Source organism: Acipenser ruthenus, chromosome 10 (genome assembly GCF_902713425.1).
Source record: "Acipenser ruthenus chromosome 10, fAciRut3.2 maternal haplotype, whole genome shotgun sequence".
NCBI lineage: Eukaryota > Metazoa > Chordata > Actinopteri > Acipenseriformes > Acipenseridae > Acipenser > Acipenser ruthenus.
In genome coordinates this window covers 19146115-19171187 of record NC_081198.1, presented here as the reverse complement: position 1 = coordinate 19171187, position 25073 = coordinate 19146115, and the positions used below count along the sequence as shown (strand labels likewise).

Here is a 25073-nt window from a genome sequence, read left to right as displayed (position 1 = left end):
TTGACCATCATCTGCTTTTTTGCAAAAATGTTTTTCTTCAACATGTTGGAACAATGTTGGAAATAATGACCACTTTTCTGACTTTATAATTTGTTTGTTAAACTTCTAGAAAGGGAGTGCTTTGTCATATTCATTTGTGCCTAATGTTCCCTAAATGCTTGTATGTCGTGTGTTTTCTTGAATGATCTTATAGTGAGTGTCCCGGATCTGACCTGTGGAGATCTGGTCACCCTAACAAGGACACTTAATGAGAACGGCAGTAACTGTATCTACAGGGATGCAAGCTGCTTCTGATCACTTTTTTATCAACTCTTTCAGCTGTTTTTGACTTCCAATCGGTTTTCGGTAAAAACAAAATGAAAGTTTAAACCCAAAAAGCCAAACTGTGTTTGTTTTAACTTGTGTCAAATAAGCTCAATACAGTTTTATTGCATCCCTCTTACCGATGCAGTGTTGTACAATTATACAAATAATAATTCATAGATAATAAAATAACAATTAGTAGACAATAAAATAATAATTCAGAGACAATAAAATAACAATAGACAATAAAATAACAATAGACAATAAAATAATAATCCATAGACAATAAACTTATTTTTTTTACTTTCCTGGTACCCCCATTGTCGCCCAGTTGGTTGTAAGTGGCAAATCCCGTGTGAGCAGAAGTGCAGCTCATGTGATAAATATACATCTGACTATGGATAAGGCCCTTACACTTGAATTCAATCAATACGCTGATAGAATGCAACAACAAAGTTTCAGACAAACTAAACTCATTTAAATCCATGCATTTCCTTTCAATACTTTTGCATTTGGCTGTTCTAGTCAGTTTAGCATCATTATTACATTTTTTATCAGATCTAAAAAGAGTAATTGAACAGACGTGACAGACTCAAAGTTTCAATAGCCATAGTCCAATATGTTATTGTTAGGTTTTCCTGACCATTTCTAACACACACAACAGGTTGTCATATTTGATTATGGTCACGAGTCGGTATAAACAAATAAAATGTGAATGAAGCCTCCTGGCCTCCTGGGAAATTACAGAGTTATGAATGCCTGCCTGTGTTAATCCCACACTGGACAGTTTGCCTTGATGAATCGGTGGGAGATGTATGAGTCTGCTTTTGGGATAAAGCTGCTTTTGGATTAGGTAATACACTGCATTTCTTTTTTTTTTTTAATTTAGTAGTCACTGATTCCTTTTTATCATTTTCTCCCAATTTAGAATAGCCAATTATTTTTAGGCTCAGCTCACCGCAACCACCCCCGCGCTGACTCGGGAGCGGCGAAGACGAACACACGCTGTCCTCCGAAGCGTGTGCCGTCAGCCGACCGCTTCTTTTCACACTGCAGACCCACCATGCAGCCAGCCCAGAGCTACAGCATCGGAGGACAATGCAGCTCTGGGCAGCTTACATGCAAGCCCCATGGCGCCCGGACAGACTACAGGGGTTGCTGGTGCGCGGTAAACTGAGGACACCCTGGCCGACCTAAGCCCTCCACCCGGGTGGCGCTCGGCCAATTGTGTGCCGCCCCCTGGGAGCTCCCGTCGACGGTCAGCAGTGGAATAGCCTGTACTCGAACTGGCGACGTCATGGCTATGGGACGCATCCTGCCTTTACCGGATGTGACACTCAGGAGCCCCTTGCATGTATTTCTAAGCACATTAAAGCAGACTTTAGCATTCATTCCTTTACCTTCTATTAGCACTATGTGTTGCAATATTAGTGCTGATTCCCCTGTAAGACAGTCCAACTGAAGCTGCATCCACACTGACGCGAGCAAATAATTTAGAAGTCACTGCAGTCAAATGGGAGTATCCACACCAGCAGCGAGCGACATCGCTTTGAGAAAATTTTGCTTCGCTAAAATAGAACCTGTTTCAGTTTTGTTTTTTGTCGTGCAACTGGAATGAAACTGACCGATCAGAAGCAAGGTTAACACCCTTGACACACGTAAAACACGTCACACCTCAGAACACGTCACACCTCAGAACACGTCACACCTCAGAACACGTCACACCTCAGAACACGTCACACCTCAAAACGTCACACCTCAGAACACATCATGCCTCAGAACAGAAAAGTTCATTTATGAGGTGCAGCAATATCCATTGTTATATAATTTCAAATTGAATGACTGCAAAGACATTCAGAAGAAAGACAATGCGTGGGTGGCTTGCAGGTGGTGCATTTAGCAGCACAGAGACATTTTCTTTCTGATTATGCAAGTTGCATAAAAATAGGTTTATTAATAAGCAAAAATAAACCAGACCATACATCCAGTCTACATATCCAGCATTTAAATGAAAAATGTGCACTTTTGCTGGCTTTTAAAAATGACACAAAAAAGGTCCCGCATTCACACAACTTGAACATGTGACCTAATTTTAAGCCATGGCGTTTTTTTTTTGGTTGTTTTTTTTTATTATTATGGTAAAGGTCTTTACATACGCATAAAGCGAAGTTTTGTGGAGATTCACCAAACCAAAAATATTATCGAGGTCCGACTATTCTATATGTTGTAAAACAAAGCCAGCAATACGTTGTGACACATCCCAGCATTAAAGATTATGAGCCATATTTATAAAGCATTTCTGTCAAGTTCACTGTACTGTTTTAAAAGGAAAACTAAGCAAAAGTAAATAAAAAGTAAATAGAGTGACTTTCTGAAATCATAAAGCATGGTGTCAGTGAAGCAGCCCCACTCCACATATAAAAATGGGTTAACTGGCCAGCTGTGCTGTGTAAACATTCCAGTCAGCTCAGCGCTGTACCTCCCAGTCCCCTGTGCATAACCTTACAGCCCTGACTCCAGCAGCAGGGCTGCACTATCACACAGTCAGGCAGGCAGGCCACAATAAGAGCCAGCTGGAGGAAGGGGAGAGGTGTTGGAGCAGAGAGAGCTAAGCGGCGTCCTAGGGAGGACAGTGAGGCTCTTGTGAGAGTTAGTGAAGCACATGGTACTCCTCGCCTCCCCAGCAAAGAGATTTTGCTTCCCCTTTTCCATTTGTTTCAAACTAGGCCCACAAATGTTCAAAAACTTCGGTTACACTGAAAAAAGAGGAAAATGATCCCCACTCAAACCAAAATAAACAAAGGAAATTCCTAGCCAGCAATGGAATTCACTAAGAGAACTCGGAACTTCTTCAGCACTGTACTTTCTTGAAGAATTCCTTTCCTTTTCAAACTCTAGTGTCGAGTTACAAAAGCTCCTCCCTTTGTGGGCTGGTTCTTCAGTCTACACCAATCAGTTCTTTCTTTTTTGTCTTTTGGCATTTTCCAGTAGCCAATGGCACTTGGGAGGAAGTGCCTGTCGCCAGGGCAACGATGAGGGTTCACACATGTGGATAACCTTTTATAGTCAGCTGCTCTGGATTCTGGGAGCTTATTTTGGAAGGGAACAGTTTGGCTGGTTTGTAGCTCAGGTATGCAGCAGAGATTAGCACAGACAGTCTTCAGACACCAACAACAGGCTCAGAGCTGGAAGACAGACAATGTGAGGCCTTCACACTCACAGAAAAGTTTCAGGATGCTGAATAGTTGAAAACAAAGTCTTAATGGATACAAATACCCAAGGAGCTGCTGAAGGAAGTGCAGTGCAATGCAGAGATCTGAATCATTGATAACTCGGGATGTGGAGAACAGAACCAAGCTACATCAAGCATTTGGATTCTACTTGTAGGTACAATATTATATCACCAGCATTGCTTTCAAGTGCATCTGCTTTTTAACTTATGTTAGTTGGGATGTTGTCAGCAACTGTACGTACTATACGCAACGCTTATATGTTTACATATATTTAGAGAACTGCTTATCCAAATGTGATGACACTTAGCATAAGTGGTTTGCGTTTCAGAATATGGGGATATAAGGGTTGCCTGTCTGTCTGTCTGAACGTAAATCTTACATACAACTAGAGAACATATTTCTTTTTGGTGAAACTTGGTACTGACATTCTTTTGCACAGGTTAGAAGCGTCAGTATCAGGGTTTGTAAGGAAGTGTATGTCTGTCTGTTGGTTCTTATGTCACATGTTTGCATTTACAAATAAGGCCGTGGTGTTCTGCTTTTGGACTTCCAGCCAGTGTGGGAGAGGAATGTCATTGACAGGTTTGCCTGTGATAGTGAAGAGTTCACAGATTTAAACTGTGTGACTCTAGTGAGAGATACACAGGCACGCTCCTGATACTACTGCAGCAGCAGGGTTAGAAATATCCTCTGCACATTCTGCTGGAGCTCAGGCAAGCAGTACAAGCATGTAAAACAATGCTTTGTGTTGTGATGTGGATTTCCCTGACGTCAGTGTCTCGAGCCTCCATAGGAATGACCAAACTCTTGGGACCGGAGCAGCCGGATTCAAAAGGATCCTTATTAATGTTTCCCATAGGAAAAGCCTAGCAAAGTGTAATAAAACATTGTGAAAGCTACAGCGAAGCATGTAAAGCATGTTAAAATACACTGTACACTGTGGTACAGCATGGGAAAACTGATAAATTGGAGTGCACAATTACTGTATTCCTTCAAATTTAAGACACCCTCAAATTTAAGAGGCACCCACTCTCAATTTGTGGAAAAAACAAAACAAAGATACAACCTCAAGTACGCATATGGAGTCAGTTTGCGGCCGTCTGCTATCACACAGAGCATTGCAGTTATGCGCTGCTTCTCATTTCCAGTCGTGATTACTCATACCTGTTTTTCTCCCAGTTTGTGAACTGAGGTATTTCTTGGCATTTCGAAAAATACGGCGGTCTGATCAGCATTTGCGATCTGTCCAGCTGGTAATGTTTGATAGAAATGCTGAAATTCTAAAAACGTCTCTTCGAATTCCTCAGGAAGCTAATGATGCTTCATTGAAAATGGCTGCCTGTATGTCATGGGTGATTGGAGATCGGGCAGTAACGTTTTGGTTTGTCACTATACTTTACTTGAATTTAAGACGCAGGCTATTTTTGAGAAGTAAATATGGTCTTAAAATCGAAAGGAATACAGTACTGTGGTAAACCTTTTTTAAGTCTAGTGTTTAGTTTTCTCAGTTACTATGTTTTTTTTCCTCAGTATTCTTATTTAATACATTTATACTGATCACTGATGCATGACTGTATAGCAATGTATTTTGTGTTTCTGAAATCATCATTCAGTAAAAAACGTTGTAGTACATTTAAATATGATCGCCCTTGTACAGTAAATTCATTTTTTTCAAATAAAAACACACAGGCCCCTGGTCACAAAATTAAGGTCTGTTTTAAGAAATTATTTTTTGAAGAATGTTTTAATCATTCTCTTAGGTTAAACAAACTAAATAAAACTCTAAAACAGGGAACAATTTTTTTTAAACCAAGCCTACAGTTCATTACCGGTGCAAATACCATGTCATTGTTTTTGTGTAATTCGTACTGTGGATAACATTTAAACACAACAGCAGAGAAACATAGGCTGATCCGTCACCACTCATTAAAAGGAAAACTACCAGAAATGTGTTTTTATTTTAAAGTAAAATATTAAGTTCAACTTTAACTTACTGTGAATATAAAAGAATACACAGCACCATAGATGCAATTGAATTCCATCCATAACTATTAAAAGCTCAATAGAGTTGAATTTAGAAACACTAAAAGAAACTAAAAGTTTAATGTTAAACGTTTCGACTAGAAGTATTTCTCAGTTCGTCATAGAACTTAAGTTTCATCCAGAGTTTCAAAGATTTCATTCCAAACTTGAAGTTATCCTTCAATGTTCAGTTCCGTTGTCCTTGCAGTGGCCGTGAGTAACTTTCTTCCAAGATAACTTTTTTTTTTTTTTTTATAAATTTAGTTGTTGCCAATTATTTGTATTATTTTCTCCCAATTTAGAGTGGCCAATTATTATTATTATTTTTTTTAAGCTCAGCTCACCCCTACCACCCTTGCGCTGACTCGGGAGGGCGAAGACAAACACACACTGTCCTCCGAAGCGTGTGCCGTCAGCCGACCACTTTTTTTCACACTGCGGACTCACCATGCAGCCACCCAAGAGCTACAGTGTCGGAGGACAACGCAGCTCTCGGGCAGCTTACAGGCAAGCCCACAGGCGCCCGGGCAGACTACAGGGGTCGCTGGTGCGTGGTGAGCCGAGGACACCCTGGCCGACCTAACCCTCCCTCCCCCGGGCGACGCTCGGCCAATTGTGCGCCGCCACCTGGGGGCTCCCGTCCACGGACGGCTGTGGAATAGCCTGGACTCGGGAACCTCCAACATATCATTTTTAAAACTAATGTTCTTGTCCACTAAAAAAGTAGTAGGACAAAAGGCTGTTGCGATGGGACTCGCATTCAGCCGCTGAAGGAGCGAGGGAGGGGAGTCAACCAGCAATCAGACTGGTGCCTGTCAGCAATGCCTGTGAGAGGAAAAGCACAGCACCCATCCTCTCACTAACTGGAGTTTCCACGTGCTGGGGATCAAACGCCCTGTGAAGGGGTTCCAATGGAGGTGTCCGTCCTTCCATATGTCACGCTTTGTATTTATACTTACAGGTACATCTGGAGAACCACTGATCCAGTTGGTATTAACATTATTTAGCAGAAGTTATTGAGAGTGTCCGATTCTGGGGATATAGGGGAGTTGTCTGTCTGTTCTATACTATAGGGGTATAGGACGGAGAACGCCTGTGTACAGTGGGTAGAAGTGAACCGACTGAGTCTGAAAGCTGAGGTCTGTTTAGGAGCTGGGAGTGCTGATTTAACCCATACACAGATACTCACAGTCCTGTTATACTGCTTAATTATTAATATACACATTATATTTGTTTACTAGCCATTACCCACCTTTATTTAGTCCAGTATCAATTTCATTGATAAGAGGAAAAAGGGTTGCTGAAGAGTATACCGTTAAGTGGCTGAGGTACTCAGCGGATTGTGATGTCACCATTTTGAATGGACTTTGCATTTTAATGGAATTTGAAAAGATGCCTCAGGTGATGTCAACCATGCTGATATGTAGAATACAGCACAGTAAAAACTGAAAGTGGCATGGTTGAAGTCATGAATAGGGCTTCTCTGCCCAATTATTATTCAACCTGGCTCACTAAAGTTGGAAATTTGAAGACCACTTATAACTCTGGCATTTTGTCCAACCGGGGTGGTGTGTCAAACTTTCTAGGGGGGTGTGGTGAGCGTTCTAATAATACAGTAATTGTAGTAATAACACCTTTTTTATTTTTAGTTTACCTGTGATACTGGTACTTATTTAGTCCAGAAAATCGCACGTGATTTTGTGATTAAGTCCCATTCCCACTGCATTCTACACATTTCCAGTGCATACAATGGATCAGTTTGTGGTGAGTGAAAAAAGACAATTGCACAGGTGCATCATCAAGTAAAAAAACAAGACGTTCAGAAATACGAAGAAAGTTGCTTAGAAATTGGATTTCAAAACAAGTTATTATCATCACTGGCTCATCACTGGCTCAGAAAAAAAAAAAAAAACGCGTTCTGTAGCCCCTATGATGTGTATAAATGTAGCATGTTAATGTCGCTTTTTTCATTTCTTTAATGTGATTAAATGTACTGGTAATTGTATTTTAAATGTATGGTGCTTGCTTGTAACTTATAGTACCGAGTGCAGCAACAGTCTCAGGTCCAAACCGTCAGCCGAGTGTAGATATACTATTTACATCCTCGCTATGGCCTTCATTATACGATTTAAATACTGATTTAAAAAAAAAAAAAAATAATAAACTGCTGCTGATGTTGGCACATACAGCTCTATGCAACCGCCACGGCAAAGCAACATTGATGTGTGTGGATACTGGGTGCAGCACGCCACAAATAGGTACTGTACTTGTAATTCTACTTTTATTCACACAATCTCATTGCTATTATTATTATTATTATTATTATTATTATTATTATTATTATTTTATTATTATTATTATGTGGTAGTAGTGACACATACTGTAATAAAGAACATCAAAGAATAAAAACAGTACTAATATTATTATTTATTTAGCTAATGCCTTTATTCCTTAACTTACTCCAGCAGCTTGTTCGTTTTGGATTGTCCTTTTCCTATAGCTAACAAAAGGCTTTGGACCCAAACCGGGTTGTTATAGCGAGGGTGTACTGTATTTAGTATTTGACTTGTATGTTTAATATACGACTGTGGCAAAGTGCCCCGCCCCTGTGTGCATTTGTGTGTTCTGTGTATGTATGTATGCGTGCATATGTTAATGTTGGTGTATAGATTGGTACACGGGATATAAACGGGTCTGTGTTTCACGTGTGTTTAAAGTGTATAATTATATTTAGGCACAGGATTGCACATCACGCACGTGCATTTAAAATATAATATGTGAACACGGGGTTTCACGTAATGAATTCACGTGCTGGGATTCAAGTGAATAATTAATTAGTAATTGAATCCCAGCACAATAGTATATATAGACGCACATTTCATTCAGTCAGGGTTGGGTGTTCGGAAGAGGAGAACGGGTGAGAGAGAGAGGAGTAATTAAGATCGTAAAGGTAAAGAGAATAATAATAATAATAATAATAATTATAGGTAAATCTGCTCACCGTGTTTGTTTGTCTCCATGCACCGTTTGTCTGTGTAGTCCGTTTTGTTTGTCTCTTTATTTTGGCGTGTAGTGCCGTGTCCCGTGTTTTTGTGTTTAAAACCTTTTATTTTCTGTTTATTAAATGCTGAGCGCGATCACGCGCCCAGCTTATACCAAACCATATCTCTCTGTTTATTTATTTCCTGCATCTGGTCTGACGCCATCCACTCCGGCCGTCTTTGTGACACGTGGTGTGAGAAGTGGGATAGCCGCGCCTCCAAGCGTCAGACCAGGAGGGGTCTGGATTAAAAAAAAAAAAAAAAAAAAAAAAAAAAAAAAAAAGATTACAAATATTGTTTTGGGGAAAAAAAAAAAAAAAAAATCAATGGCAGAAGACGCCATCAAACTGCGGGGCTGGTTCCTGGAGAATGCTGGGCTGGAGGCCCAGTCTCTGCCCATAGTCGTCCGGGCCCTGTGGATGATGGACAGTGAGAGATGGGAGGCATATCAGCAGGAACACACCCCAAACACCTTGGAGGAAGGTGTGGAGTTTGTCCTCAGCTACCTGGAGGCAACCATAAACGGAACCGCAGCCCAGGTAGCAGGACCACCAGCAGAGGAGTACCTGCTGTCCCCATCTCCACCAGCAGAGGGTGAGTACCTGCTGTCCCCATCTCCACCAGCAGAGGGTGAATGCCTGCTGGTTGAGCGTCCACAGCCCAAGCGGAAGGAGCCTGAACATCCTGCGCCTGAGTGGGAGGAGCCCGAACGTCCTACGCCTGAGTGGGAGGAGCCCGAACGTCCTACGCCTGAGTGGGAGGAGCCCGAACGTCCTACGCCTGAGTGGGGGGAGCCCGAACGTCCACAGCCCAAGAGGGGGGAGTCGGTGCGTCCACAGCCCAAAAGGGAGGAGTCGGTGCGTCCACAGCCCAAAAGGGAGGAGTCAGTGCGTCCACAGCCCAAAAGGGAGGAGTCGGTGCGTCCACAGCCCAAAGGGAGGCAAGTCGGGGCTTCCACAGCTCTGGGACCCAAGCCACCAGCAGAGGGAAAATGCCTGCTGGTTCAGCCCCAAGAGCCGGAAGGGGAGGAGTTACAGGCCCAACCCCCTGAAAATTTTTGGGGGGGAGAGGGGCAGGAGGCTGGTGTCCTCCAGCAGCCTCTATTCATGCTGCTGAAGGCAGCACGGTGCGCACCAGCCCAGCCGCCACAGCGGAGGGAGCCAGCGCCGCCAGGAGCAGAGGAGCTGCCTCTGCCACTTCCAGGAGCAGAGGAGCTGGAGCTGCCTCTGCCTCCACCACCGCCAGGAGCAGAGGAGCTGGAGCTGCCTCTGCCTCCACCACCACCAGGAGCAGAGGAGCTGGAGCTGCCTCTGCTTCCGCCACCGCCCGGAGCAGAGGAGCAGGAGCTGCCTCTGCTGCCCGTACCTCCGCAGGGAGTACGGTGGCCGGAGCCCCAGAAAGGGGAGCTGCCGGCCACAAAGAAGGGGGACGAGGTCTGGAGACCACTTTCCCCAGCAGCAGTTTCGCTGCAGGAGTTCTTGTGGCCGGAGCCCCAGAGGAGGGAGCTGCCGGCTACGAAGAAGGGGGAGGTCGGGGGACCACCTGCCCCCGCAGCTTTTTCGCTGCAGGACGGGACCAGCATGCTGTCAGCCGTGCCACTACCGGCAGGGGAGCTGACAGCATTTCCAGACATGGGCCCACTGAAGCCTCCCTTCCCAGCCCGAGACTTTGGCCTGGACTGCTGGGTATTTAAGGGGGGAGGTGGCCGTTGAGGCCATGTGTGCTGCGCACAAGGGGGGGTATATGTGGCAAAGTGCCCCGCCCCTGTGTGCATTTGTGTGTTCTGTGTATGTATGTATGCGTGCGTATGTTAATGTTGGTGTATAGATTGGTACACGGGATATAAACGGGTCTGTGTTTCACGTGTGTTTAAAGTGTATAATTATATTTAGGCACGGGATTGCACATCACGCACGTGCATTTAAAATATAATATGTGAACACGGGGTTTCACTTAATGAATTCACGTGCTGGGATTCAAGTGAATAATTAATTAGTAATTGAATCCCAGCACAATAGTATATATAGACGCAAATTTCATTCAGTCAGGGTTGGGTGTTCGGAAGAGGAGAACGGGTGAGAGAGAGAGGAGTAATTAAGATCGTAAAGGTAAAGAGAATAATAATAATAATAATAATTATAGGTAAATCTGCTCACCGTGTTTGTTTGTCTCCATGCACCGTTTGTCTGTGTAGTCCGTTTTGTTTGTCTCTTTATTTTGGCGTGTAGTGCCGTGTCCCGTGTTTTTGTGTTTAAAACCTTTTATTTTCTGTTTATTAAATGCTGAGCGCGATCACGCGCCCAGCTTATACCAAACCACATCTCTCTGTTTATTTATTTCCTGCATCTGGTCTGACGCCACCCACTCCGGCCGTCTTTGTGACAACAACACTTGCACATTTTAATATATAATGCGTGCACATTTGTTATTTCATTTTTGTTATTTTTCTCCTCCCACAGTGTTCAACATTTAACAGAGGGTATGAAGAAGTTTGGATCAGAATCCAATATCATGCCTTACAAAAAAGTAGTATACTGCAAGTATACCTGTGCCAACATTGTCTGGTTTTCGTATACTATTGGTACTGTTATACTATCCTATTTTGGCACAAGTATACTTGCAACATACAACTTTTTATATTCTCTTTGTAAATAATGCAACATAGTTCTCAAATATTGGGCATTTCTTAGATTGTATCTTACTTCCCTTTTGCATACCTGCATTGTCTCTTGCTAGATGTGCACCTCCAGATTCTGACAAATACTTTCAGAAAACCAAGTGCAACTTCTGCTCTGGATCAAAAAGATATAATGCTCTGCGGCTGCCCGCCTATGTGGATAACTATCAAAAAACTAGTAGAAACTAACTAAAACACAAGTCTGGGAAAAACAAATGGAAGTCTGGAAAAAGTATGGAATTTTGATGTTGAAAAAGTATATGAACCCTGCCTGTGCCAGAGGGAGAAGCCCTTCTGTCTCCAGTGCCAGAGGGAGAAGCCCTGATATCTTCAGTATCAGAAGGGCAACTGCCAGGCCAACCTCAGCAGCCGCTACACCTGCTGCTGAAGGGAGCACGACGAAACCCAGCCGCATGTCCAGTGGGTTCAGCATCCGCACGCGTGTCCGGAGGGTTCAGCGTCGCAGTTGCCAGCACCTGTCCTGCCAGAGTGCCCCACGTCCTGACCAGTGCTGCCTCCGCCGGAGTGCCCAGTGTGGCTGCCAACGCCAGGGGGCCCAGTGCCATCGCCAGTGGTACCACCACCAGCAAGTCTGCTTTAGAGAAGTCAAGAGCAGGAAATAGTCACTTGGGCATAGGGGGTAGAAAGGGGATTAAACCGGTGCCACCTTACAAAAACCCATGGGGTCACAAGAGGGGTTAAACGGGAGCCCCAAACATAAGACACAGGACCATTGTGTGTAGGGTGTCTCTTCACTGTGATTGGTTGATTTCTGATATATGATTTATGACTCGCTATTGTAGGGGATGGGCAGGGGGGCTCCAAGTAGAGAAAGTTAAATACTGTAAAATAATGAATTTTTTTACCAGATGTTACTTTCCATATTTTAACAACTATCCATGAAAAATCAAAAGAACTTTTTAAAAATCCTGAAAGCAAACGGTTCATCTCTATGGGTTAGGTGCTGCATTGGTTAAAGAAGATGAATCTCCCCAGTAAATCCAAGACTGTTTCTGGGGCAGAGTTAAACACTGAAAACAAACCACAGTATTTGTGCACGCTTTGCAAAAGGAAAGGTATGCCAGGGGAGCATCAATTAAACATGGAGAGATATGCCGAGGCAGCACTTCTGTGTGTGAGCTGTGTAAATATTGAGTTAACTCTAATTGACACAAGGCCACACAGAAGGGATTTGAGTCTGTTATTCTAATCCGTCGCTCGCCTGCTCAGTTCCCCCTGTCCTGTCTCCGATTCCCTGCATGTGCTTGCAATTTCTTATAATCAAGCTCTGTAAGTAAATTGGTCCATTTAAACTGTATTAGACAATACTCAGGTTCCAGCAGTCCGTGTAAGCAATATGTATGGGCTGTTTCTACAGCAGAACCACACCTCAAACTGTAACAGCATATTAACAGGGTTTTCAGTGAGAAGTAGGCACTCACACACATACAGGCGCCCATATTCAGTTTGTAAGTCGCCCTGGATAAGGGCGTCTGCTAAGAAATAAATAATAATAATAATAATAATAAAAATAATAATAATAATAATAAATATTCATTTCAGTGTTTCATTTAGAAACGTTTTAACACTGGGGTGGAAAAATCAAGGCTTTTGGTCCATAGCCCAGACTATATCCTGTTCTGAATCAAATTGCTGGAAGGTTGTGAAAAGAATACAGTCTTCAAGTATTGAGCATGTGAAACTGAACTGCTAAGAACAGTGGCAATAGATATTCAAATATTGCACTTGCTATGTAGATACATGACTTCTAGTTTCAAATCCATAGATTTATATTCTGTGGTTTATCTCCTGCTGTAGCCTTCCTTTTGCCTCAAAGCCCCTGTTGCTTTTAGCTATTTGTTTTACATGTATATCTACCATTTCACTGTTGTTGCATTATAATTTTAATACCTTAAAAGTACTCGCCTCTCCTTGCATTAATTCCCCATTTTTGTGAATGGAATGTGTGTTATTATTCAGCACACTGTCATTTCTGGAGAGCGCTTTAGACAAGTGATTGACAATAATACAATTAAATATCCTGTTATACAAATTTATGATTATAAGGAAAAAAACTTGGCCATTATCACGGCAAAACATGCAAAACAAACAGCGGGCCCATTGCAAAAGTACTACAGGTGCAGTTGCAGCTGTTTTAAGGCCAGATTTTAAAGGTATTTATTCCAAAGGTGCAATTTGCCATTTTTCTTTTACTAAAATGTTAATGTTACATTGTGGATAAAAGAACATTTTCTGCAGGTGTCAATTGCACTTTGAATTTATTTTAAATGATTTCTTTCCATGTTTTTAATTGTTTTTGCTCTGGGCAGTTAAGTAATATTTGTTGATTTATTTTAGAAACTAATTTATCAATTTTGTCATTCTGGAAATGTGTTTTCCTTTCTTTATGCCTGGAGCCATAGTTGCGCCATTCTCAGAGTATGCAGAAGCAGAACTGGTAAATTATATGACTTCTTTCTGTTCAGTATGCGGAACTCATTTAACTTTGCCAGGATTTCTAAGCCTTGACGTACAGCGTTGCAAACCTGTTTATATTGAGATGTAAATACAGAGCTCTTCAGTATAATGAGCAGCCATTGATGCTGTTCGTACCCCTACAGTGACAGGTACGTGGTTGTCCATGAGAAAGAGATGTCTACAGCAGAATGAGGCTACGAATTTGCACCATATACGAACAGGTAAGCCCTTAATAGAACAGCTTTTGCATCACCTAGAATTTTAGGATTGATACATTATTAAAAAAATATATGTATATATGAACATAATTTAGATATTAATGTAATCAAAGAAACTACAAAATGATACCGCAAAAAGTCTACCTGAAGCCATAATAGTAGTAGTACAGTATTTCAGGTTAGATTTGTAATGTCACATTTTTCAATTTTCTGTTTTCTGTTAAGTATAAGGAAAACTACAAAGCGGTATATCATTCAATTTGTCAGCACATTATTCAGCAGGTTTCGTTCGACTTTATGAAGCTAAATCAGTTTGTTCTGTACAGAGAGCCCCTTGGTTTTATCTGCAGAGTTCTATGGTTTTCTTGTCCATTGCTAATACTGACACTGCTGGACTCTGGAAATAGATTATTCAGTTGACACACATTAGTTTACTTTGTACAATGTGCCCTTGACAATGGGTGTTCCATTTAAACTCACAATATTTTTCAGTTTGAATAATTTGTAGTTTTATTAAGTCACATGTCAATTGTATTGAGTTGTAGATTTCATAATTGCTCTTCTTCAGTATTGTTTTTTGGACATTGGGTATTTAGTAAGAAGTAATTTTTGTGTTGTTGAGCACCGTGAGCTTTCATAGACATGCATTACTATTCAAAACAGTCAGTTTGTCACATATTAGACGGGGATACAATGGCAGTCACGCTGGCAGTTCCCGTAAGTAAGGCTGTAAATCTGTGTGTATTAGATTATGGGTAAATGTACCATCAAATTGGCTTTGAGCATTTATCAAGCCATGTAACCTAGATGTTCTGCCAGTAAAGAGGGTGTAATTGAAAGATTAATCTCCATTACCTGTTTCCTGACTAAATATCCATCAATACTTAATACAATAAAATGTGAGCAAAATCTGCAATGTGAGCAAGATACAAAACTATTTTTTTTATATATGAGCTCATTGCTTATGTTAATATTCTGTTTTTCTTATTTATGAGCTCATTGCTTATGTTAATATTCTATTTTTCTTATAGAAAATAAGAATATAAAAGCCCTGCTGTTTAAATGTGTTGCGTTTTATTGTTTGGGATTTAAAATATATTGTTTATGTTTATTTTAGAATGGGGTACCCCTCCGCCCCTTGTGTATCGTTTTGTATTATTTATTTGGTGACGGCTACCCGTGTGTTTTGTTTTGAATGTGTTCTGGCAGAGGGGTGGTTGGCAGCTTGTCCTCTGCCAGTTTGTAATTAGAAAAGCCGTGCAGAATGTGACTAAGGGATAATCCGATAATTGACAGCTGGTTAATCCCTCGGTCACTAATATAAAAAGCCTGCAGATCTCTGTGTGGGTGTTCAGAGGAGGAACGAGAGCGGGCAAAAGAGAGAGAAGTCAAACTGAAAGTAAAATAAAAACTATAGGCCCAGCCTGGCCTGTAGTCAGTTTAGTGTTTGTGACTTGTTTTTGTTTATTATATTATTTTGCTCTGTTTTTTTGTGAAACATTTTTATGTATTTTTGCACCACAGTACCTTGCCTGTGTTCTGTTCCTGCTTCTGGCCTGACGTCACCACCATCCCAGTCACACTTATTTATAAGCTCATTGCTTTTGTTAATATTCTATTTTTCTATTATTATTATTATTATTATTATTATTATTATTTATTTTTTAGCAGATGCCCTTACCCAGGGCGACTTACAGTTGTATACAAAAAATACATATCAAGAATTACAGTACAATTAAGAGCAAGATACAAAATACAATGACTTCAGTCCAAATAAGAGCAAATACAAAACACAGTACGATTTGATATCGGGGCAGTTCAAGAGCAGATAACAGTGTTGATAGTTACATCATGTGACCAATAAGTCAGGGTTTTCAATAAAAAAAAAAAAATATATATATATATATATATATATATATATATATATATATATATATATATATATATATATATATATATATATATATATATTTATATGGTTGAATCCACTCACTTGCAATGCCTGTTTGTCACTGGTGAACCAGAGTTAGATACGAGTGCAAGTGAAATACAAAATACTACAGATTGGGTTAAGTGCATGATTAAATACAGTAAAATATGGAGCAGATAAGTGCAAGTTAAAGTGCATTAGAGGCAGAGTGCTATATTGTCCAGAAGGGAAGAGTTGAGTTTTACAGGTGTTGTCTGAAGAGGTATGTCTTGAGGAGGCGCCAGAAGGTGGTCAGGGACTGGGCAGTCCTGACACCTGTAGGAAGGTCATTCCACAACTGCGAGGCGAGGGTGGAGAAGGAGCGGGCTCTGGAGGCAGGGGAGCGTAGAGAGAGTAGAGCCAGTCTTCTAGTGCAGATGGACCGGAGAGGTCGGGTGGGGGTGTAGGGAGAGATGAGGGTCTGGAGGTAGCTGGGTGCAGTCTGGTCAAAGCATCGGTAGGATGTACAAGAGTCTTGAACTATATGCGAGCGGTGATGGGGAGCCAGTGGAGTGAGCAGAGCAGTGGAGTAGCATGGGAGAAGCGAGGCAGAGAGAACACCAGGCGAGAAGCAGAGTTCTGGATGAGCTGGAGCAGATGGGTGGCAGACGCAGGGAGGCCGGCCAGGAGGGAGTTGCAGTAGTCTAGGCGGGAGAGTACCAGGGCCTGAACGTGGAGTTGCGTGGAGTAGTTGGTGAGGAAGGGTCAGATTCTTTGTATGTTGCTAAGGAAGAATTGGCAGGTGCATGCTCCAATGTTCTTGGCTAAGGAGGAGGGAGAGAGCGTGGTAGATTCCAGAGGAATGGAGATAGAAAGATCAGAGGAGGGGGAAGATGAGGAGGGGAAGAAAAGGAGGTCAGATTTAGAGAGGTTGAGTTTGAGGTGATGCGAGTGCATCCAGGAGGAGATAGCAGACAGACAGGTAGAGATACAGGAGGAGATGGTGGGGTCAGAGGGGGGAAGGAAAAGAAGATCTGAGCATCATCAGCATAGAAATGGTATGAGAAACCATAGGATGCAATGAGGGGGCCCAGGGAGTGGGTGTAGAAGGAGAGAGAACTGGAGAGAACCCAAGACTGATCCTTGGGGGACTCCTGTTTCAAGAGGGTGAGGTGTGGAGGTTGAGCCGCGCAAGGTTATAGGTTACCTGGTAGGTGTGGTCGGAGAGGTAGGAGGAGAACCAGGCCAGAGCAGTACCCACAGTTCTGTACAAAACAAATTGCTCTGCAATACGAACTTACAAGATATGTGATGTGTCGATTGTATATATATACGCTCATTGCTTTTGGTAATATTCTTTAAAGCAGAATAACAGAATGAATGCAATCTGAAAATGGGGTTCTGAAGTCAGTGGGTTTTGTAGGCGTTTAGCCAACCCCACTCAGATTGTTTGTTTTAACATAAGAATGAGAAAATATGAACACGTACAGACGATAGGAGGCCATTCAGCCCATCTATGCCCATCCACTTGTCCTCTGGTCCTGGTTTCTGTGTTGCACTTAAAGTATTGGTTAGGAGCAGTGCTCCAGGTGAGCTGCATACTGGGTGTTTTATGAATTGAAAACATATGAATTCTGTATTATATTTCATTTTAATGCATAATCAATACACGCAGCAATTCTGCTGCACAGTTTGCATGTAATCAAGCTTCTTGTACTTCGCTGGTTCCTGGCGTCTCAGTGGTCAGTTTTGAATACACTGCATGTAGTAGGTAAAGAATGGATCCTAGAAATGCCGTGACAGCTAATTGTAGCCTGTCTGGGAATTGCCAGAAACATGTGACCAATAAGTCAGGGTTTTCAATAAAAAAAAAAAATATATATATATATATATATATATACAGTGCCTTGCGAAAGTATTCGGCCCCCTTGAACTTTGCGACCTTTTGCCACATTTCAGGCTTCAAACATAAAGATATGAAACTGTAATTTTTTGTGAAGAATCAACAACAAGTGGGACACAATCATGAAGTGGAACGAAATTTATTGGATATTTCAAACTTTTTTAACAAATAAAAAACTGAAAAATTGGGCGTGCAAAATTATTCAGCCCCTTTACTTTCAGTGCAGCAAACTCTCTCCAGAAGTTCAGTGAGGATCTCTGAATGATCCAATGTTGACCTAAATGACTAATGATGATAAATAGAATCCACCTGTGTGTAATCAAGTCTCCGTATAAATGCACCTGCACTGTGATAGTCTCGGATGTCCGTTTAAAGAGCACAGAGCATCATGAAGAACAAGGAACACACCAGGCAGGTCCGAGATACTGTTGTGGAGAAGTTTAAAGCCGGATTTGGATACAAAAAGATTTCCCAAGCTTTAAACATCCCAAGGAGCACTGTGCAAGCGATAATATTGAAATGGAAGGAGTATCAGACCACTGCAAATCTACCAAGACCTGGCCGTCCCTCTAAACTTTCAGCTCATACAAGGAGAAGACTGATCAGAGATGCAGCCAAGAGGCCCATGATCACTCTGGATGAACTGCAGAGATCTACAGCTGAGGTGGGAGACTCTGTCCATAGGACAACAATCAGTCGTATACTGCACAAATCTGGCCTTTATAGAAGAGTGGCAAGAAGAAAGCCATTTCTTAAAGATATCCATAAAAAGTGTCGTTTACAGTTTGCCACAAGCCACCTGGGAGACACACCAAACATGTGGAAGAAGGTGCTCTGGTCAGATGAAACCAAAATCGAACTTTTTGGCAACAATGCAAAACGTTATGTTTGGCGTAAAAGCAACACAGCTCATCACCCTGAACACACCATCCCCACTGTCAAACATGGTGGTGGCAGCATCATGGTTTGGGCCTGCTTTTCTTCAGCAGGGACAGGGAAGATGGTTAAAATTGATGGGAAGATGGATGGAGCCAAATACAGGACCATTCTGGAAAAAAACCTGATGGAGTCTGCAAAAGACCTGAGACTGGGACGGAGATTTGTCTTCCAACAAGACAATGATCCAAAACATAAAGCAAAATCTACAATGGAATGGTTCACAAATAAACATATCCAGGTGTTAGAATGGCCAAGTCAAAGTCCAGACCTGAATCCAATCGAGAATCTGTGGAAAGAACTGAAAACTGCTGTTCACAAATGCTCTCCATCCAACCTCACTGAGCTCGAGCTGTTTTGCAAGGAGGAATGGGCAAAAGTTTCAGTCTCTCAATGTGCAAAACTGATAGAGACATACCCCAAGCGACTTACAGCTGTAATCGCAGCAAAAGGTGGCGCTACAAAGTATTAACTTAAGGGGGCTGAATAATTTTGCACGCCCAATTTTTCAGTTTTTTATTTGTTAAAGTTTGAAATATCCAATAAATTTCGTTCCACTTCATGATTGTGTCCCACTTGTTGTTGAATCTTCACAAAAAATTACAGTTTCATATCTTTATGTTTGAAGCCTGAAATGTGGCAAAAGGTCGCAAAGTTCAAGGGGGCCGAATACTTTCGCAAGGCACTGTATATATATATATATATATATATATATATATATATATATATATATATATATATATATATATATATATATTTATATATATATATATATATATATATATTTATATATATTTATATGGTTGAATCCACTCACTTGCAATGCCTGTTTGTCACTGGTGAATAAGTGACTGGATTCCGCTGTCTTAGTCCACCTCAACCTAACCTGCCAATTTACCTATCTGTCAACCGAATTTTTTAAGGTAAATCTATGTAATGAATACTATATTCTGTGTTTGGAGAGAGCCAGGATGCTTTATATTGCTATAGCAAGGCAATCAATAAGGAATACGCTATTTCTGTTTCTTTATTTGCATGAGTGCAGTATCGGTACAGTTATTTTTGGACTTTTTATATTTATTTTTATTTTTAGGGAGTGTGTCTGTCGACTTGGAAAGGGAGAGCACAAGACACTGACCAGATTGCCTATATACTGTGTATATAAAAGAAGTTAAAGCAATGCAAAATCTTCCCAAGACTTTTTTCGGATAAATGCTTAGTAAAATAAATCTATAATCTTATATGTGTAATGTGATTGAGATTTCTGTTTCCTTCTACCATTTAAACATTAAACTTAAAAGTTTCAGTACCCACAGTTCTGTACAAAACAAATTACTATGCAATACAAACTTACAAGATATGTGATGTATCGACTGTGTACATCCTCTGGGTCGTTAATGAAACGCCTGGTAGAAAACTCTGGAGCTGTCTGAATAAGTGTCGGTGTAACTGTACCTCTTGCATTCCTCAGAAATGCATGTCTTCATTCCTAGGCTCTCTTTTTGTCATTCAGCTAAGTTTGAATTGATAAAAAGCAGTGGAGCTCCAGAAGGTGGTGTGATTAGCGGTGGCATCCACTCAAGTAGGGTGTGCAACATCCTTATGAGATGAATGAGGAGAACATTCTCAAGTCGGTCGGTATGTATTGTATAGTGAAGTCTTGGATCTCATGCTTTCTCCACTCAGAACCATATTACAAATAAACATGATATCTTCCACAAATTGTGCCATCTAGCTGAGTGGAATAGTTCCTCTAACTGCAGGGCCCTGACAGTCTTCCTGATTGAAAGGCGATTTGGTAATTCAAAACTGTACAACGGAGATGCTCTATTAAAGTTTCTTTAAAATAAGTAATGGGTGATGATGGTCTAGATACAATATCCAGGGTGAGACTGCTCTAGTTACAAAGGTCATAGTTCTAAATCCCTGGCGATCAGGATATAGTGGCGGCGGTCATCACTTCCCCTTTTCCCTATATTTGGAGTATACGGGGATGTCTGTCTGTCCACACGTATGTTTCACATTTTTGCATATATCTGGAAAGCTGTTAATAAATTTGATTGAATTTACAGTCATGGCAGAGGATGTATGTTACTGACATACTTGTTTTGTATTGTTCTAGTACAATCCCTCACTAGCTGAAGAAGATGACTGACTTTGCTGTGGCAGACAGTATCTGTCCTTCCAGTGGGATTCACAGCAAACCCGCCCTGAGGAAGAAACGGGAGACAGACTCCATGATGGCTGGTTCAGACACAAGGGACAACCTCTCCCAGATGTCTCCTACATCCCAGCAGGCCCCAGGTTCGGCAGTGTCAGCTCTGCAGTCCAAAGTGAAGGCATTGTCTGAGAGGAGAGCCTGTGGAGAGAAGAGGGAGAGAGGGGAGGGAGAGAAGGGGGAGAAGGGGCAGCCAGCTTTTAACCAGAATCCCAGAAGGACCAACCAAGACAAGGATAGACCTTCATCTGGCCGCCTGGTCGCCGGAAAACAGATCAATAGTGATGAAGAGGTGGATCCAGCACTTCAAATTCAAACCTACCTGACCGACAAAGTCCTCAAATGTGACATGGAGGATTTGAATGAAGAAAACCAAATCAATAAGGCTAAGGCCACAGTGGACCCACCCTGGGGCCAAGGCGAAGGGGCTAGTCTAGAGAGCCTTCGGCTGACCAACGGAGGATTTCCTCCAGAGGAACCTTCTACAAAGAGCTGGATGCCTCCAAAAGGGTTTTGGAAAGCCACAAGGCCCGAGACTCTTAGCTTAGAGGAGGAACCAAAAGTTTTAAGAGACATGAGCTGGCGGGAGGAATCACAGGCCGAGCCCGGGGGTGCTTCCTGCCAGAGGAAGCCCAAGATGGGTCAACCCCCGAGGGTCCTACAGAGGGCCGACAGCCTGGAGAGTCGCTTAACTGGTAATCTGTTCAATGGGGTTCCGCTCGGTGGTCTCTGGAGGGCTGACAGCTGGGAGAGCGTGTGCAGTAACGCAAGCTCACTGTCGCTGGCAGAGCGTGTTGAGATGAACCGCGGGGTCCTCAAGCAGATCCTGGATAGTCCTAAGAACAAGGAGGATAATCCCGGGAAACTCGTGGAGTGCAACGGAAAAGGTACGATGCCCTAGGTTACCCATAAAAGTGTTGGTTTGCTGTAACGCAACTCTGGTTTCTGACTGCTATTAAAGGAATACAGTACATTATACCCTCTGAATTAGCATAATATTGATGTTTGCATCTGTTTAGCATTATCCTTTCTGCACTCATTTGCCATGTTTAATAAGGTCATTTGCATATTTGACTGTGGGGATGTTTCTGAGCACGCCTGAGCAAGGTGGAATATCTCTAATGCCCATTGAAACAGTTTAACAAACTCACTGTTTAGGGGAAATGAATCACTGATGCATACCCCCTGTACACCCCTGGTAGTCGTTTTTTTGTATGTCCCGAGTCACTCTCTTAGATCACAGGACAAAGTTTTACTCAGTATTCCAGGATACAGGGAAAGAAGGCAGGTGGCAGAGCGGTCAGCTTTAGAAAGATTTGTAAGGTATACACCATTTCTTGCTGCTTTTAAAGTAAGATTAGAAACATTTTTTTATAATTTAGAAGATGTATTTTAATGGGAAAATGTATCATCCTATTTTATACTACTTTTTTATACTACTTATTTTTGTCACTGCTTTTAAAGTAATATCTAAAGTTACTTTTAATATTTTAATGTATGTAATTGAAAGAGGTATTTTATCATATATTTAACTATTTCTCTAAATTGTTTTGTATATTATACGTTTTTGTTAATTTTATCTGTAAAGCATAATCTCGTACATGTTCTGTTTGGTAATGGTTTGCTTATTAATACTAACCACAGTGATTAAATATAAGTAATCATACCATGACTGCCGACAATAGCACATTGTATGATATTTCTTTTTTTGTAAATACCTCTATTGTGTAGTCTTTCGTAGGCCAATGTCGAATTATCCACGACATACAGGCAGTTATTAGGCTCCGTTCCAACAAACAGTACCAGCCTGGACAGATCGGAAATGCTGATCAGACCCCCATATTTTTGCGAGTAATCACAACTGGAAATGAGAAGCAGTGCATACCTGCCTGTCGTTTTCTTATGTGTGTGATTGAGGTTGTGTCTTCGGGCTGCGTCTTAAATTCGAGGGTGTCTAGACAAGCTATTAAGAGTATCTGAATATGAGAATACGAGCATCTGTCTGTCTGTCAAACGTTAATCGTACCTACAGTGGATGTAGGTCTTGGAGATCAACTCTTCCATGTTAATGACAGCTCAAATTATATAATTATAATTGAAACAATAATAATATCTGGATGAAAAGCATCCTTTCTAAATTTTGCTGTCTGAAAAGAATGGCACTGATGCCCTTGCCCTTGTTTGTCTTCCAGGCATTTCCACATTCAACGATAGTGACTGGGACTCTGGGGTCTCTCTGCAAGACTGTGACCACGGACCGAGGTAAACACTCAATCTCCCAGTTAGGTGTCGATTCAATCGCAGAAACCCTCTGCTATTCCATTCATTGTAATTTCACCAACAACAACAAAACCCGCCATACTACTGTCAATGGGGAGGCGGACACCATTTGGGCTGTGTCTTAATACCTTGCAGGTTTCAATCCCCATGCTGTTCAAGGGGTTCCAGGCCTGGTGGAATTCTTGATTCCCGTTGATAAGCTCTTAAATCTGCAGCAGCATTTCTCTTGTTGGTATAATAAAGGGCACTAGGCTTATTCACTGTTCCAAGGTCAGCATGTTGTCTGTGTTGGACACAACTAACCTGTTAGCACACTAAGAGCTACTTTTTATACAGTGCAGATTATTCTAGGTACTGAAACTTTATGTATATTAGGGGCACAAATAGTGCTCCTTATGGGTTACAGTGGGAGTTGTGACAATTCAGTGCAAATCATGTGGTAGCTATCAAATTCCAGTTATTTATTCTCAATCTCTGATGTCACTGCTGTTGCCAAGCCCAGAGCTGATTACTGAGATTGAGAAGCAGCCAATCAGAGCAAGGGGGCGGGGGCTGCGGAATTCAGATTATGGCTCATTTGATTTCCTGTTGCATAAAATGTTTTTGATACAGAACTATGTTTATCCTCTTACACAGGTTTAAATGTATTTATAATTTGGACAGGATATTTGGAAACAACAGTTACTTTGTGCTCGAGCTTTATTATTCCCGGCAACTGAGAGTGGAGTAGCTGGCCTTTTTTTTTTTATTTTTTTTTTTATAGTTTTACATATTTCTAGTGAACCTCTTACCCTATTGTTATGAAATCTGGCGAGGACATTTATTAGCAGCCCTTGTAGAAGTGTTCCACAGTAAAAGCACAGCAAAGTGTAAAGCATATTAATTAACAAGGCAAATCATGGTACACTGTGGTGGTAAATGCATAGTGTAACCATGGTATAAATGCAAAATTACAGTGCAACTTTTATAAGGGAAAATACATTGAGAGTATCACTATGGAGAGTATCAGTCTCAGGTATATTTACCATTTTAATGTTCTTAATTATTCGTTTATTATACAAATTCATTTTTCAAAGTAAACATGTAACATGACAGCCAAAACAGCATTTCACCACTCCTGAGAAAGTGTGCTTAGTGGTACAAGGAATAGGTGTTCAGATCAATTAAAATTGAGATCATTAGTTCATGAAATTAAAAAGTGAATTAGTAACCATTTTAGCTGAGAAAGCTCTTCTCAGTCCAAGAGTACAGACTAAGGGTGGGTATGTCCATATATTTTAATAATCGAATACACATAATTTACTAAACAATTACACGGTTATACTTTACATCAGCGTGCCACTGGCTAAAATTAATGCTTACATAATAACAAATTGAAGTAATACGTAGGCTTAGCGTGGTTAATGGGTCTGTTCAGATCATTTATATTTGTTGCAATGCAAGATAGATTATACGCTTAATAATTTTCTAAACGATTAACAGTTTTCTAATCGATCACTTGAATAAACGACTACACATGCCCATCCCTAGAACAGACCAGATCTTGAAATTGAAATCATTAATTTAAAGGAACAAAACAATTCAGAAATAATGACTTTAACCTCCACCAGTCACTTGTTCACAATGTTGTTTAGAGGTGCACAGGTGTGCCCAGGTGTGGCACGGTAGCGTCCGAGCCCAGATGTTATCGCAGGAAGAGAGACTCAGATATAGAAAGCTGCAAGTTAAATGCACCAAATAAATAAATAAACAAAAATAACACAGACAAAACACTTCACAAAACACACTTAACAAAATAAACAGCACAAGGGCCAAAACAAAAGGGTTTACAAAAACTCACAAAAGTAACCAAGAC

The 25073-nt window shown here is 41.3% G+C and overlaps 1 protein-coding gene across 4 annotated transcripts in view; it reads left to right on the top strand.

The window, feature by feature from the left end:
• The window catches only part of si:dkey-121a11.3 (uncharacterized protein KIAA1614), a 53105-nt gene that overhangs the window by 5771 nt on the left and 22261 nt on the right, over positions 1 to 25073 (top strand). For 3 of the 4 annotated variants that reach the window (XM_059031931.1, XM_059031930.1, XM_059031927.1), the window contains exons 1-3: positions 3389 to 3686; positions 20843 to 21825; positions 23131 to 23200. In XM_059031931.1, coding sequence (XP_058887914.1) covers positions 20868 to 21825; positions 23131 to 23200 — 1028 coding nt within the window. In that variant the 5' untranslated portion in view covers positions 3389 to 3686; positions 20843 to 20867. Of the gene's footprint in view, positions 1 to 3388; positions 3687 to 20842; positions 21826 to 23130; positions 23201 to 25073 lie in introns of those variants that run through there. The other variant, XM_059031929.1, reaches the window with a different exon arrangement.